Source organism: Peromyscus eremicus, chromosome 1 (genome assembly GCF_949786415.1).
Source record: "Peromyscus eremicus chromosome 1, PerEre_H2_v1, whole genome shotgun sequence".
In the NCBI taxonomy this organism is placed as follows: Eukaryota; Metazoa; Chordata; class Mammalia; order Rodentia; family Cricetidae; genus Peromyscus; species Peromyscus eremicus.
The window spans coordinates 155,117,624-155,133,824 of NC_081416.1; the positions used below are offsets into that span (position 1 = coordinate 155,117,624).

General features: G+C 47.1%; 1 protein-coding gene across 1 annotated transcript in view; it reads left to right on the forward strand.

Moving 5' to 3' along the window:
• Tdrd12 (tudor domain containing 12) overlaps positions 1-15,501 on the forward strand; it is an 88,385-nt gene extending 72,884 nt beyond the window's left edge. The window contains exons 24-31 of the mRNA XM_059274875.1: positions 2,690-2,782; positions 4,477-4,649; positions 12,033-12,139; positions 13,686-13,749; positions 13,826-13,939; positions 14,026-14,179; positions 14,264-14,330; positions 14,810-15,501. Coding sequence (XP_059130858.1) covers positions 2,690-2,782; positions 4,477-4,649; positions 12,033-12,139; positions 13,686-13,749; positions 13,826-13,939; positions 14,026-14,179; positions 14,264-14,330; positions 14,810-14,904 — 867 coding nt within the window. The 3' untranslated portion in view covers positions 14,905-15,501. The remainder of the gene's footprint in view (positions 1-2,689; positions 2,783-4,476; positions 4,650-12,032; positions 12,140-13,685; positions 13,750-13,825; positions 13,940-14,025; positions 14,180-14,263; positions 14,331-14,809) is intronic.
• The last annotated feature ends 700 nt before the right edge of the window (positions 15,502-16,201 follow it).

Sequence of the window (16,201 nt, forward strand, 5' to 3'; positions counted from 1 at the left end):
AGTTTTAGGTCACTAAAAGCAAGATTTGCTGAGGTCTCTTCTGTTGCAAGACAGTACTATGTGCCACCTTAAGTGGCACCCATGCTAGAGGTACCAAGCTCCCCTGGCATTGTAGTGTGAAAGCCAAAGTTATGATTTGTATTTTAATTACTGTGCCCAAGAGACCCATGAAACAAAAATGCCTCTAACCTGTAAGCTCTTTGCCAAAGACAGATATTCCTGAAATGCTGGTGGCTACTGTTTATGGGCGATACCAAACCACATGTTTTCACTCCGCTAAACAAGTTTGTTTGACCCAACTGTACTGGATGTGCTTGATCATATATAGGCAGAAGGTAGGCAGGAAATACGTCAGAAATATGTAAGGATGTATGCTTGCTGCTGATTGAATGTAGGTGGGAGGTACACAGGCCGGAAATACATCAGGATGTATGCGTGCCCCGATTGGATCTCAGTGGGGGTACACAGGTAGGAAATGTGTGAGGATGTATGCTTGCCCTTGACTGGACCTGATTGGAAATACGGTGGCCTTATAGGTTTGCCTTTTTTAGCCTCTGTAAAATGTGACTCATTGCCATTCCTGGGAACTCAGGAGTGGACTTCAGAGTCTGTCTTCCTGGCCAGTATTTAATTAAAGCTTGCTTCAAATTTGGCTCAAAACTGTGGTAGTGGTCTTATTCTTGCCTGGCAGGATTAACATTGTCATTGGTGCTCTGTCTTAGAATGTATAACATATGGATCATGGCAAAAAAAAAAAAAAAAGGGGGGGGGGCCTTCAGCTCGAAAAAGAAAACAGTGTGTGAATACCTATTAAAATAGAGTCACAGGTTATGGATGTTCCCTGGAAGGCCAAGCAATTCTGTCAGGATTGGGAGGACGGATTAAAAATAGAGTGACAGATGCCAGAACAGGTCACAAAGGGAGAGCTATTTCCTCTGGACCCTGTGGGGTCACTAAAATGTCATCAGTCGGATAGGGTGTTAACAGCAGAAAAATGCGTATTCCATGCAGTGTAACACAGAAGGCCATCCCACTCAGACTCACATGGCAGTCTGAGGTGGGTGGAGGGGCCTGAGAAGCAGTCCCATTCTTGCCAGAGCAATGAGTTCTTGATAATGTACCTGATTTTAGAAGGTTAAGTTGTGGAAGCTGCTTAATTGGAGATGAGATAGGCCATTATAATGAGCAAATTAAAAACTGGCTGGGTTTTAAACAAGATTAAATACTACCTAGGAAGTAAGTCAATATCAGGGATAAAGATACAACCTTGATGTTGCAAGTTTAATGAAGAATAGGCTTTTTCAGCTGGAAATTTCCCTCCTTTGTTCTAATAAGAATTTCCTGAGTGTCCATTGTGTGTCTGTCCTTTGTATCGGGGGCCATGCTGAGTTCTGCACCCATCAGCAGGAAAGCCGTAGTCCTTATCCTTTAGAAAACCTTTTTGGTCTGTAAGATGGCTTGGCTAAGAATCTCACTGAAGGATATCCTTCTGTAGAAATGGGAGGTCCTGATTAGGCTTTCTGTTGCTGTGATGAAACCATGACCAAAAGCAAGTTCTGGAGGAAAGGGTTTATTTGGCTTACACTTCCACATAGTAGTCCATCACTGATAGAATCAGGGCAGGAACCTGGAGGCAGGAGCTGATGCAGAGGCCATGGAGGAGTGCTGCTTACTGGTTTGCTTATCATGGCTTGCTCAGCCTGTTTTCTTATGGAACCCAGGACCACCAGACCAGGGATGGCACCAACCACCATGGGCTGGGTCCTCCCCCATTAATCACTAATTACAAAATGCCTTACAGGCAGATCTTGTGGAGGCATTTTCTCAATTGAGGTTCCCTCCGTTCAGATGACTCTAGCTTATGTCAAATTGATATAAAATTAGCCAGCACTCCAGGGTGGTAGTGGTACACTCCTTTAATCCCAGCACCTAGGAGGCAGAGGCAGGCAGATCTCTGTGAGTTTGAGGCCAGCCTGGTCTACAAAGCGATTTTTGGGACATCCAGGGCTACACAGAGAAACCCTGTCTTGAGGGAAAAAAAAACAAAACTACCAGCACATGGGACAAGCTCTCCTATGTGTTGTTCCCAATTCACTCACTGTCCCAAGGGCACAATCTCATGACCAGGGCCAACTCTCTCCTGTCCTGCTTTACAAGGGATTCAAATAGGTGTGAGTGATAACTCAGACAGGTCTTGTCTGCTGTGGCCCTCCCAGAGAGGAAAGTGGGAGTACTACACCTGTGAGAGAGCAGGGCCCTTAGTTGTGTGTCAGGGTTGCAGAGTTCTGTGGTCACAAGGCCTTCTGGAGAAGCAGTAGAGCCTGTACTTCACTTACTGAGCTGGCAAGGAAGGAAACTTCCAGATGCTGATGCTTTTCTGAGATTGATAGAGGAGATGGGTCCACCAGCCATAGTGAGAGACATCATTACAGGTCCAAAGGCATGGACCCCCACCTGTTCTCTGAACTCACCTGAGTTCTCACACGGGCAAGTCCCTGCACCTTTGCACGTCTGCTGCTGTTAAACTCTGCTGCACCTCTGACAAGAACTGGGGCTGATGCCTACCTAGCCTCAGAGCTGTTGAGAAGCAGATGCGATGTGTAGCGTGTACTGTGTGCTCTACAGCATATGTAGGATGAGATGCTTGCCCGAAGCCGCAGTTGAATAACAGAAGTGCCTTTTTTTTCAGGTTACTAGATACATTCATCATAAGATTGTTGGGAAATTGCATGATGCCAAAGTGGTACTAGCTTTGGGAAATACCCTTTGGATTGATCCAATGGTAAGTGTTCAGTTTTCTTCAAAAGAAATCTGCTTGGATGGCCCCCAGAAATGATGTAAAGGATCCTAGTCTGTTCCTAGAAATGAAGGTTTATTTGGGGTTCTTGTTAGAGGAGATGTTTTGAATGTTATTTGGGTCATGAGTTTGGTTTGGATTTTGTTTTTGTCTGGTGGGATATTTTACATGGTGACAGAGCAAGTGGGCACATCTGTAACATAATTGATGGTTATGAGTATTTCCTTACTGCATGTGGCATTTTCCAGTATTTACAATGGTGTTTCATTTTACCCTTTGAAATATAAATCACAGATCATTACAGGGGATTCTGAGCCCCTTGCCCAACCTGTTTGAGAACTCACAGGTCAGTGTCTGTTGCCACAGTGCCTGCCTTTCCTAGTTCCTAAAGCCCTGGGGCCTGCTCAGTAATTACTAATGAGGAACCCAGTCAGTCCTAGGCACTCAGAGCTGTGTTCACAGTTCCTGCCGCATTTCTTCACCATGCATCCTAAGGCTGGACTGAACCCTTGAGTTCCGTGTGGGAAGAAAGCGGATGAGGCTTCCTACTCTGGAGTCAACATGGAGAGGAAATGTGACTCAGTGACATATGGCTCAGGCCTGTATGTCTCGCTGACATTGTCCCTTTTCCTTGCACCTTAAGAATTCTTCACAGTCTTGCTGCATTAGACAAGCCTTATTTGTTATTATTTATAATATTTAAAGGAATTCAGTTTCCATCTTGTTGAAAGTAAAATTTACAAGGATGGAAAAGCTTTAACACGTTAAAGTGGGGAATTTGTGTATAAGATTTATGAATAAGGAAAAAGTCATTTTTAGGAAAGAAAAACATCAATTACCAGAGCAGGTAAGTAGAGATATTTAGGAATTTTAAGTAGTATTATCATAGTTAGGATTATAATTTTCTTTATTAGAATAAAAGGAGGTTTTATTAGGCAGAGTTTGTTGTTTTTGTTTTTTAATACCATCAGAATATGAAGTAAAAAAGAAAACTCTCTTGGAAAACATGTTTCCACAGCTGCAAAGTGTATGGCAGTATCTCCCGACACATTGCAGGGAGCTTGTCTTCCCTTCCCAGAGCAACTCCCTGTCACTCTGAGTGAAGGTGACTCTTCTGTGCATCCCTCAACTGGAGTGTGTGCCCGGGGTTCATCCTTACCCTTCCACAGAAAGGGGCACCTGACCTGTGTCCACACTTCTCCACACAGGAACCCCACTGTTGCAGATTTCACAGCTTTCTTAAATTGCATGAACTGAAATGCTTTGGCTGCAGAAAAGACAAATAGGTAGAACAGTGTAGACCACGGTACTTGGAGCCTTGGCATGAGGAGTCCTTTCAAGACACATGAGGACTCTGAGCCTTGTCTAAGAGGCCAAAGGAGAGTAGGAAAGAAGAACGTACGCGTTCGCATCTGGCTGCAGCATCCTAGATTGCTGTGTACTAGGGTATCATACCAGGTTTCTGCCCATTACTCACATTATTGCCACAGTGCGGGCGGGACTTAGAGGATGCTGTCGTCACCTCAGTGATAAAATAACTGGCTGCCGCAGCAGGAAGCCCCTGCATGCTGAGACATGTGTCCAAGTGCATCTGACTAGTAGGAAGACTTGAGAGTGCTTGTGATCCAGTCAGGGTTCAGATGTGACTCTTACAAATGTTTTCCCCCCTTTGGTTGAAGGTGCATGTTACAAAACTTTCAAATCTAAAAACTTCTGTCATTGATTATAATGTTCGAGCTGAAATTTTATCCATGGGAATGGGTATTGATAATTCAGAACACGTAGAACAACTGAAAAGACTATACAAAGAAGCCAGACTGCCAGGTTTCGAGGACCTTCTGGGCCAGACCTCGTAAGTGCATTTCTGTCTCCCTTTGGAAAAGCTGTGTTAAGTTAGAGGAATCTCCCATGTTCTAGCACTCAGCTTGAGGAGCTTTCAGGTTCCCCAACTTACCCCTCTAGTGTTGCTGGATGGCGTATTGTTTTTGTTTCTTTTACAGAAAGGACTTTTGTTGACGTTTTATTTGCAGATAGCACAGTGTGCAGTTTGCTAGTACCCTTGGGACTCTAGGGGGAAAACAGATGGGGCTCCTTGGCTTTGTACTTCGTTTGAATGGACACGTGCTTTGTCTGCTCCATGTCTGGCTACAGTGTCTCACACTGAGCATACAGTTCATCTGTACTGTGTGTAGATCTGTAGGGCTAAGTATGTCCCTTTGAGTATGTCATGATGCTGACCTGGTGTGCTGCTGGCTAGGGAGGTGTCCAGTCAGGATGCAGTGCACCCTCCCCTGCCCAGGCATCTGCTGCTGTGTTTCAGGATGGTTTCTGAGGGCAGAACTGAGCTGTGCTCACTGCTACTGCCCACCAGTTTGTCATCTTTACTAGTGTGCATTGCAGGAAAGAGTGGGTTTCATGACATTTGCACACATGCACATAATGTTCTTTGATCATATTGCTGCCATCACCCTTCTGTTCCTTCTCCATCTTGCCTCTCATCCTCCTCCTTCCCCCAGATAGTCCCTTTGCTACTTTGAATCTTTTTATTTATTTATTTATTTATTTATTTATTTTTTTGGTTTTTCGAGATAGGGTTTCTCTGTGTAGCTTTGCGCCTTTCCTGGAACTCACTTGGTAGCCCAGGCTGGCCTCGAACTCGCAGAGATCCGCTGGCCTCTGCCTCCCAAGTGCTGGGATTAAAGGCGTGCGCCACCACTGCCCGGCTGAATCTTGTTTTAAAAAATCCAGATTCTGCATATGAAAGAAAAGATGCAGTATTTGTCTGAATCTGGCTTCTTTCATGTAATACAGTGATTTTCAATTCTATTTTTTTTCCCACAGATGACATGATTTCAAGTTTTACAGATGAGTAAAACTCCATGTGTGTCTTCTCCACATTTTCTATCCAAGGTGGGCAGCTAGGCTGATTCCATGGCTTGGCTATTGCAGATAGTGTTGCAGTATCACACAGATGTGAACTGCCAACCCCTTCCCATGCTAGCTATGCCAGCTTAAGTGCATCTATGTGTACTTGCAAGATGGCTCAAGGGGGAGGGGCACTTGCTGCCAAGCCTGATAACGTTAATTTGATTGACAGAACTCACATGTTGGAACAAGAAAATCAACTCTTGAAAGTTGTCCTCTGACCTCCATATGTGTGCTATGGGATGCAATGCCTCCCAAGACATACAAAATATAATAAATGTAAATGTTTTCCAATAGGTAGAACAAATTTAAAGTAACCATATGTAGTGAAGTCACTCTGAGAAGGTGTGATTATTATTGACTGTCAACTTGACGAATCACCTAGGGGACAAACCTCTGGGCATGTATTGGGTTAGTTGAGGTGGAAGGGTGTGCTGAAATGTGAGAGCACCATCCCGTAGGAGGGAGACCTGGGCACCAGTGTCAGTGTCTCTGTGCTTCCTGACTGTGGATGCCATGTGACCTGCTCCTACACCCATAACCTACCCACAATGGACTGAACCCTCAATCGGAGGCAGAATATGAGCCCTTCCTTCCATTGATTTTATCAGGGATCTGTCAGATACACGAGAAAAAGAACTAATACAGACAGTGTACTAGCAACCTCAGAGCGGAAGATAGACACAGCCTGTGTGAACTCCAGAGGGTCTGTACCGAGATGGGCACGCTAGTTCTTGTCTGTAATCCCAGGACATAGAGAACTGAAGCAGAGGATTGCTGTACATTTGAAGCCAGTCTGGGCTCCAGAATAAAGTTGTATCTCAAAGAAAGGAAGGAGAGGAGAGTGCAGTTGTACCAAAAGCTTATCAGAGAACAAGGTAGACACCTACCAGAGGTAGAACCAAAGGCTTGAGTCTCCGTAACAGTGAGAAGTTAGGAGATGAAAGGGGCTTGGGCCCAGCTTAGCTGCCAGCAGGACTGAGCAAGTCAGAACCATGGGGAGGGATCTGGCTGGAGAGAGGGCTCAGTGGTTAAGAAAGAGTGCCTACTGCTCTTGCAGAGAACCCAAGTTCAGTACTGAGTACCTCTGAACTGATTGCCATAGTGACCGCACATTTCAGATGCCTGCCCGTAGGAACCACGTCCTCACCGGAATCTGTAGCCATTGTTTTCTTAACGATAGTGAAATGGAATCTCAAGCAGTTTTCATTTGCATTTCTCTGACCACTAAGGATGAACGCTTTTTCCAAGTATTTATTGACCATTTGTATTCTTCTTTTCAGGATTTGTCTGTTCAGTTCATCAAACCATTATTGACTGATAATTTTGTTGTTTTGTGTTTAATTTTTACACTACTTCACACATCCTGTCTGGTGCCTTCTCTCCATTTCTGTACCCTTTCTCTTCACTCTGGTGATTTGTCCTTTGCTGTACAGAAATTAGCTTCCTGTAATCTCATTTGTCAATTCCTAGAATGATTTGCTGTACTACTGGAGCCCTGGCCACAACAGGAGGACCCAGCTGGCCTCTGGGTTTACTGTTATAATCCTCTGTGACCTTGGAAGGTTCTAAAATTACAGCCAGAAAGGGAGAAAGTGGCCAAAGAGTCTGGCAAAGATAGTTTGTAACGTGAAATGTTTTTAGTTTTTGTTGGAATAAATTGGATACTTGTGTAATTAGGATACAAATTGTTTTCTACATACTTCAAGGGAAGGAAAATCCTATTATAAGGCATTCTTTAATAATGAACATGCCATTACTGTTGAGATTTTATTTTAGACATTTTTAATTGATTCTTTGTGGATTTTACATCATGTACCCCAATCCTATTCATCTCCCCATCCCTTCATTATCCTCCCTCTGTCCTTGTACCTCCCCCACCAAAATAAAATTTAAAATAAAAGCAAAAAATACTAACATACAAAAGAAAAAGGAAAAAAGCCTCGGCGTGGAAGCTGTAGTGTGGCCTAGTGAGCCACACAGTTTACCCTTTAGTCCATACATCTTTACTTGTGAGTGTTCATCGCAATGAGTCATTGGTCTGGTTCGAGGCCGCTGGCTTCTGCTGCACTATGGATACTGGGCCCTCACTGGGACTCCTCTTGGATATCCTGTTGTTGTCTTGTGTCATGGAGCTCCTGGAGCTTTGGATCTGCAGGTCTGGCCCCTTCACATGCTCCAGCAGTTCACAGATGAGGTGGGTGTTGGGGTGGGAGCCATGGACATCAACACAGACTGCGGCTGTGGCAGAGTCACAGACCCAGACATGGCCCTAGGTGGCAGCCCAGATCCCTGTTGTTGGTGTGGCCCTTGGTGGCAACACGGGCCATGGATATCAACACAGACCCTAACTGCGGTTGGACCATGGACCCAAACATGGTCCTTGTTAGCACCCATGCCAGGATGTCACCATGACCCTGGTTGGCATTGCAGGTCACTCAGATCAGCATGGACCTAGCAGTTGTCTGGCCCTCTAATACCAACATGGTCAAGTGGTGACCCAGGTCCCAGGTATCTGCATGGTCCTCAGTGGCAACAGGAGCCTCAGACATCAGTTCAGACCCTGGCTGTGGCCTGGCCACAGACCCAGAAATGACCCAGGCTGCAGCTCAGCCCATACAATGCCATGGCTCCAGTTGGCAGCACATGTCACTCAGGTCAGTGTGTCCCCTTACCCCCACCCAGCAGTGACACAGCCCTCGGATACCAACCTTGCCAACAGGTGGCAGCTCAGATCCTGGGCATCTATGTGGCCTTTGGTGGCAACATGGGTCAGGGACATCAACACAGACCCAAGCTGCTGTGGGACCACAGACCCAGACATGGTCCCTGGCAACATCCCAGGCCCAGATATCTTGGCCTTAGCTGGCATCTCATGTCACTCGGATTAGCATGGCCCCAGTGGCAGTGTGCCACTCGAGCGCCAACATGTCCCCAGGTGGCAACCCAGCCCTTGGACATGTGCTTGGCCTTGAATGGTAACAGGAGCCACAGGGATCAACGCAGACCCTGGCTGCAATAGGGTCATAGACCCAGACATGACCCTTGGCCACAGTTCAGGTCTGGACATCACAGTGGCCCCAGGTGGCAGCATGACCCTCAAACATCAACATGGCCTCAGGTATTGGCCCAGACTACAGGCCTCTCTGCACAGCCCTCCGTGGTAACAAGAGCCACTGACATCAACACAGAGCCCAGCTGCAGCAGGGCCACAGATCCATACATAGCCCTGGGCAACAGACCAGGCCAGATGTCATCATGGACCCAGGTGACAGTGCAGCTTTCTTAGAAAGGCATGGCCCCTGTAGGGGCATATCCCTCAGTCACCAACATGGTCACAGGTGGTAGCCCACCTTCTGGGTGTCCAAAGGGCCCTCAGTGCTAACAGGAGTGATATCAATATAGACCATTACAGCTGCATCAGGGCCATGGATCCAGACATGGCCCTTGGCAGCAGCCCAGGCCCAAATATCACCATGGGCCCGGGTGGCAAGCAGTCCACCCACATCAGCTGGCTCCTCACTGCCCTCCACCCGTCAGATCTGCCTCTCCCCAGCACATGAACCTTTCTGCACCCTGCTCTCTTTCTCCCATTTCCCCATCAATACTCACCATAATGGTGCCCAACTGCTAGGCTCCACAGGCTCGTGGTTGATGAAGGCAAATGTCCTGGGGCAGAGCTGTAGCTGTCCTCCCTGTGCCTGGGCCTCATGGCTCCATTCTGCTGGTGGTTGATCTCTGCCTGCCCTACTTTTGAGATTGAATCCTAACTCTGGACAGAGGCTGTGAAAGTCCCTTTCACACTGGCTTTAGAATTGAACAGAGAACAGTCTTAATTTGGTTTTGGTCAGAGCCAAGGTCAGGGCCTAGACAGATGCAGAGCCTTTGAGGAATAGGATGAAGTGGTCTGGAAAGAAACACCTGTTACATAGCACTTAGCAAATCAAGTTCAGGAAGACTCTGACAGAGTGTGGCGGTGGTGGCAGAGAACCTCTAGGGCTACGGAGAGACAGCCTTTGAGAAGCATTCAAGAGCCAGCCAGGCTTGGAGCCTTAGAGTCATAGTAGGTGGCAGAGTGTGAGTGGGCGAGTTTAGCACCTCTGGCTGTGTGGTTAGACTGGGTATGACAGGCGTTCGAAACAACTGAAGGCGGTGTGTGGGGAGGAAGAGATACGATGTTCAGTGACATGGGTTGGCAGGTGGGATAAGAGGAAGTTCTGGGCACTGCCTGATGGAGAGGTCACAGGACTGAGGGGTTGACAGATACAGGGACTGGGATTCTGAGATGCAGTGACAGAGGGTGTTGGCGTTATGGATAAGAAAAGATGTTTTGGTGGGGGGCAGCTCATTGGAGAAAAAGCCCAGAGCTTTCTCTAGGGCATGGTAAGTTTTAAGGTCATTGGAAGGACAGCTGTACCAAGGAAGCAGCTGGGAGAAAGCCCCTTGGTCTGCTGGCACTGAGGGTGAACATAAGGCCTGTGGGAGGAAGGGGTAGCCTGGGGGTCAGGGCCATGCTTGTATCCAGTATGGAAGTTCAGTGCTTAGGCGGTGGCAGTGATGAGGCCCTATGCCTCAGTTCACAGTTGATCAGAAGCCTCTGGAGAGTAAGCCCTGGCTTCTGTAGAGAAGTTGTATCTGTGTCGTGTGAGTGTCAACTTGAATTCTCTCTGAAAGCCTGCACAGAGTGAATTACATTGTCATCTATAAGCAAGGGAACTGGGGGCAGGGTTGTAAGGAGGTGTCTGCCTTGTACTGACCTCCTTACGTCTGAACTACATGACTGTGGTGCTGGTTATTTTTGTCAACTTGACAAAGACCTAGACATATTTGGGAAGAGGGAACCTGGATTAAGAAAATGCTTCTAAAAAATGGGGCTGTAGGCAAGCCTTTAGGGTGTTTTTTAAATTAATGCTTACTGGGGGAGGAGCCAGCTCTTTATGGGTGGTGCCACCCTTGGGCAGGTGGTCCTGGGTTCTATAAGAAAACATGCTGAACAACCCATGAGGAGCAAGCCGTAAGCAGCACTCCTTCATGGCTTCTGCATCAGCCCCTGCCTCCAGGTTCCTGCCCTGTTTGAGTTCCTTCCCTGCCCTCCTTCAATGATGGACTGTGATATGGAACTGTAAGCTGAAATAAACCCTTTTCAAGTTGCTTTGGGTCATAATATTTTATCACAACAATAGAAACCCTAACTGATTATCTGCTTAAAAATGCAAAAGAATGGTGATACATATTTTTAATTTTTATTTTTTTTTAAGATTGATTTATTTATTATGTATACAGTATTCTGCCTGTATGTGTCCCTGCAGGCCAGAAGAGGGCACCAGACCTCATTACAGATGGTTGTGAGCCACCATGTGGATGCTGGGAATTGAACTCAGGACCTCTGGAAGAGCAGTCAGTGCTCTTAACCTCTGAGCCATCTCTCCAGCCCCAAATTTTTAATTTTTTTAGACAAAGTCTTTACAGAGCCGTGGCTGTCCTAGAACTCACTATGTAGACCAGGCTGGCCTTGAACTCAGAGATCTGCTTGACTCACAAAAATTGGGATTAAAGTCATGCACCAACACTCTTGGACTATAGATCTATAGATATAGGTAGATATGTAGATATATAGAGAGGTGGGGAGAGGCAGGGGCAGTCACCTGAATGAAGTAATCTCTAGTTAGCTAGTAGGCAAAATCAGAGGATGTTGTGTTAGATGTAGCAGGTTTGTGTGTGCATAAAAAAGATGTAAATGGAATTTTGTTGAAGCCACATCTTAGTCTTACCTCTCCACTACCCCATTCAACCTCAGAGCTGGAGAATCACCTACCCAGTGATAATTACTTTTGTATGAAAACAGTATTTCTACAAGTTGGTCCAAACTGGTACCATAGACTCTAGGAAGACATTCTAGGAGACAGGTGGGAAGGAAGATAAACTATCTTTGCACTTGGGCTCAACTCCCGTTTGAGGAGGGAACTGCATATGCCTTTCTTCCCAGAGCTTCAGTGAGCTTGAAGGAGAGAGTACCTTTCTGATGACCACCCTGTGCTTGGGTGGAGCAGAGGCACACGGTGAGCAGAGCTCACTGCACTGTGAGTGGAGCAGAGGCACACGGGGAGCAGAGCTCACTGCACTGTCAGTGGAGCAGAGGCACACGGTGAGCAGAGCTCACTGCACTGTCAGTGGAGCAGAGGCACATGGGGAGCAGAGCTCACTGCACTGTCCTTGTCCGAAAGTCACAGAGGCTCCATCGGGTCCGACCCCAGGATGACAGGCAGGTGCTTTAATGTCTGCGTGTGCCCTCTTCTGCCCTTCTGTTCAGAACGCCCACCACAGTGGAAGACAGCATGTGTCTGCCGGGCACTCGGCAAGATGGAGGGACAGAAGGAAGAGCTGCTTCCAAGGGGGACTCAGACAACCTGAAGCCTGGTTAGTACTGCCTTTCCAAGATGCTTTACTCCAGTTCGAGATTCCCTGTATTGAGACTTTCCTTTCCGGATGGCTCGAGGCAGCCTGAGCATGGCAGACATGGCTCTGGCAGGCCTTCCTCCCCCATTCCTTTGCCTTGCTAAACTGTTCAATTACACTCCTAAAGCCAGCCACCAAGGTTCCTTCCCTCATGTGGCCACTTCCTCCTCCTGAAGCTGACTACCAAGGTCCAGCAATCAAAGTGTTGAAGTCCAGCGATTAAAAGTCCCCGTTGGGCTACCCTAATTCACATGCCCAATCTAAACAAACCCACTCATCCTAACGGGGTTTCCTCTTTCCCTTTATAAACTCTCCATTGCCTGTGGGTCTGTCTCCTCTATCCAGAGGCAGTCCTTTGTCCCTCGGGGGCAAATACCCTTCCCCCTGTTCTTGTCCCTTCCCCTCCTCCCTCGTCCTCTGTCTCCTGTCTGTCTCTTAGTCCCTGCCCTCTGTCCCTCTGGGGCCAATCAGTCTCCCTTGTGCTGACACCTTGTATTGGGGTCCTGGGTCTCCCCTGCTCTTTTCAGCTCTCCCTGTGAGACATGGAGTAGAGTGCTGGCTGGCGGTGGCGGCGGCGATCCTTCAGTGATGCTCTAGTGTCTAGAGTGGAGTGAGCAGCGCTGCGGCTTTGTCCCTGTGCCCGTGCCCCTGTCCACACTTGAGTCATACCGGTTGAATGTTTCCGGAACCCTCCTTGTGACCCAGCTCTTGTTACTTCTGTCCTCGGTGTCACGAGTTCGAAGCACGTGGCCTCCTCCAGCCTCTAGCATTGTGGCTGGTGTTTTTTGTTTTCATTGTTAGGTTATATATATTCTGTAATCTGAATATACCAGGTTGATTGGGACACTAAAGCCGCTTCACACTTTTTTTTTTTTTTTTTTTTTTTTTTTTTTTTTTTGGCATTGCTGTGAATCAAACCAAGAGCCTTATTTTAAGTTTGGAGTGGTAATTTTAAATATTTTAGGTAGAGAAGAATTCCATTGTCTTAGAAAATGTGTGCTCAGCAGTAGTTGCGTCTGAACGTTGAGCTGTTCTGGAAGGCTGCAGGTTAAGGGAGGACAAACAGCCTGGGTGTCTGTCTGGCACACAGCGGCTGTGACACAGTCCTCTTCAGTAGATCAGCTTTCCTTCATTTTACTGTTGAAAGTTGGTTATCGTTCCAATAGTGTGTCAGTTTCCTAGTGGCGTGCATTTTAGTTTCTTCTGATTGTTTGCTACTATATCCCTGAGTTTCTATGAAATTTACACTTTTTGTTTGTTTTTGAGACAGGGTCTCCATATATCTCTGGATGTCCTGGATCTCACTATGCAGACCAGGCTGGCCTTCAACTCACAAAAATTGGCCTGCTCCTGCCTCTGAGTGCTGAGATTAAAGGCATGGGTCACCACATCCAGCTGAAATGTATACTCTTAACATAAATTCTTCATGTAAAAGTTGCTTGGGTACAAAAATATGTATGTTGCAATATAAATAACTTGTGGAAATTTTAACGTTGATTTTGTACAGAAGTTGTATCTGAGGACACTGGCAGTGAATCCATTAGCAGAACTGCGCAGCCGCATGTGAGAAGGTATGTGCTCCTGCCCCCGGGCGCCTCCCCCGGAGCCACTGTGAGCTGACGAGTGCAATCCTTTCTCTCCTTGTAGCTTTCACCCACAGATAAAGTGGTTCCAGAAAGATGATGTGGTCATCTTAAAGATAAAAGTAAGGAATGTCAAAGACTATAAGTGTAAATTCTTTACAGATAGAGTCGTTTTCAGGTAGGTTTGTGTCTGACTGATAAAGTAAAATTGAAATTGCATACAGCATTTTAGATGGCCAACTTTATTTCTTCTTGTAAACCCAGTGCCTGGGTAGGAGACAAGTTTTACTTGGCTGATATGGAACTGCAAGGGGACATAAGGAAAGATGACTGCAGGTGCATAATTAAAGATGATGAACCTCTAATCACGCTTGCCAAAGAGAAACGGGCACGCTGGCGCGGCCTACTCAAGCAGAGGGTGAGTTGCTGTGCCTGTGGCTGGCTGCTCCTGAACAGGGGCACCTGGCCCTTCCTTACCTGTGTCCACTGTTGTGTTGCCCAGAATCCTAACGTGGCCTTTGACTTTGACCACTGGGAGGAATGTGAAGAGGACAGCCCGTTCTCCAAGGGTGAGATGGGCAGGCCTGCTCCTGGGGCTGGGGGCTGGGGCAGGGAGAGTGGGTGGACAGACCAGCTGTTCTTAGGACTCTCCTTTGTAGAAATAGGCTGTTAATGAAAGCCCTAAAACTTGGAGTTGATCTTGGTGCTAAATGTTCTGGTATGGGTACACAATGACCCTTAGTAGTAAATATACTTCTTTGACTAATTTGAGTGCGGGGGATGGAACCCAGGTATGGTAGGAAAGCACTGTACTATTAGCTACACCCTCAGTTCCTAAACCCACCTGAAAAACTCCTTTATGGTAGCCTTCCTAGGAGAACTGCTTGTTTAAGAGCAGACATATCTATTTTACCTGTCATTGTTTGCTTAATCATATGTGAGGAAAACAGAGCTAGACCTATGGGACATTTGCTGCACTGACCAAAATAAAATGGGGGTGGGTAGTTAACCTATACTAAACCATTTCTACTAATACCAAATCTTCCAGTTGTAAATTCTAAAACCCTGTCCTGCAAAGTGGCAGCGTTGGTTGAGAACAGCGGCACCTCTTCAGAAAGTACCGACGGAAGTGAGAGTGAATGAGGATGTCAGTTAACAGAAGAGTGGGGACGCTGAACAGAAATGGACATGCAGCGCAAGAGTCCAGGGTGTTCTAGGGTGGGGACCTGGCTGTCGAGCAGTCAGAGGCTGTCCAGCCTGGGCAGCTGCCAGGAACACATCCTTTCTGCTGCTGTGACTAGGTTGATTGACAAGGAGCAGAGTGGCTCTGGAGACAGCAGAAAGCGTGGTGTCTTGCTGGAACAATTCAACTGTGGGGTGTCAGTGTCCATCTGTGCAGATGCAGGCCACCCAGCTGGTGGAGGGCCACGGTGGCACTGGGCACACAGAGTGCATGTGGCAGGCTGTCTCAGAAGATCCAGGGAAATGGTGGGACAGAGCTCTGTTTAAATCATTTCTTTTTTTCAGATGGTCACATTTTCCAACGTTAAATCTCTGAGCAACATTGTGTAGCACGTAGAGGCTGGCTGTACAAACAGTCAGCTCTTGCTTTTCTGTTTTATATTAAAATGTACTAACTGGGGTACACTTCTGAAATGTGAGGTGGGCATACTTGAGTCTGTGCTCTAGAATCGCTCCTGTAAGAGATGGGCATCTTTGTGGTGGATCAATAAAGCTCCAGTGTTCTTACGGAAATGTTGTTCACAGTATTTTGCTCTGTGTCAAATGCACAGTAACATTTTATTCATACTTCCTAGAAAGTAAAATGCCAGTGGAGGCAGTAAGTTGGGACGCGGTGACACTGACACAGACAGTTCCAGCGGGCACAGAGCAGCGGGCACAGAGCAGCGGGCACAACCCAGGGTGAAGCACGGGAGCGGCAGCACCGTGTGGTGAGGAGGAGCAGGATACATTTCAAACCCTGCCAGTGGCCTGGCTCCAGCTGAGCAAAACTAGCTGCCGCTTTAGATGAGTGTGGCTTGAGGGAGTGCGGGGACTGCCTGTGGTTACCATTGTCTGCTGAGCACACACGCAGCCTTCGTGTGCTAGGCCAGTGCTACCTTCTGAGCTACCTCCGCAGCTCTGCCCTTCCTTCAGTTAAGTGTGGTGTGACCTTACTAAATCCACTCCTGGAATGAGTGGTATGCAATGTGGTTATGCAGCCCTTCCCTAGCTACCAGCCCTCTCTTAGCTAACACATCCTGATATCTTCTGGGGCTTTGTTTTTTATTTTTGAGACAGGGTCCTGGCTGGCCTGGAACTCACTATGTAGACCAGGCTGGCCTCAAAATCAGAGAGCTCTACCTGCATTTGCCTCCTGAGCGTATATCACCACATCTAGCATTCCTGATAACCTCTAAAAACATCTCTTACCTCTATT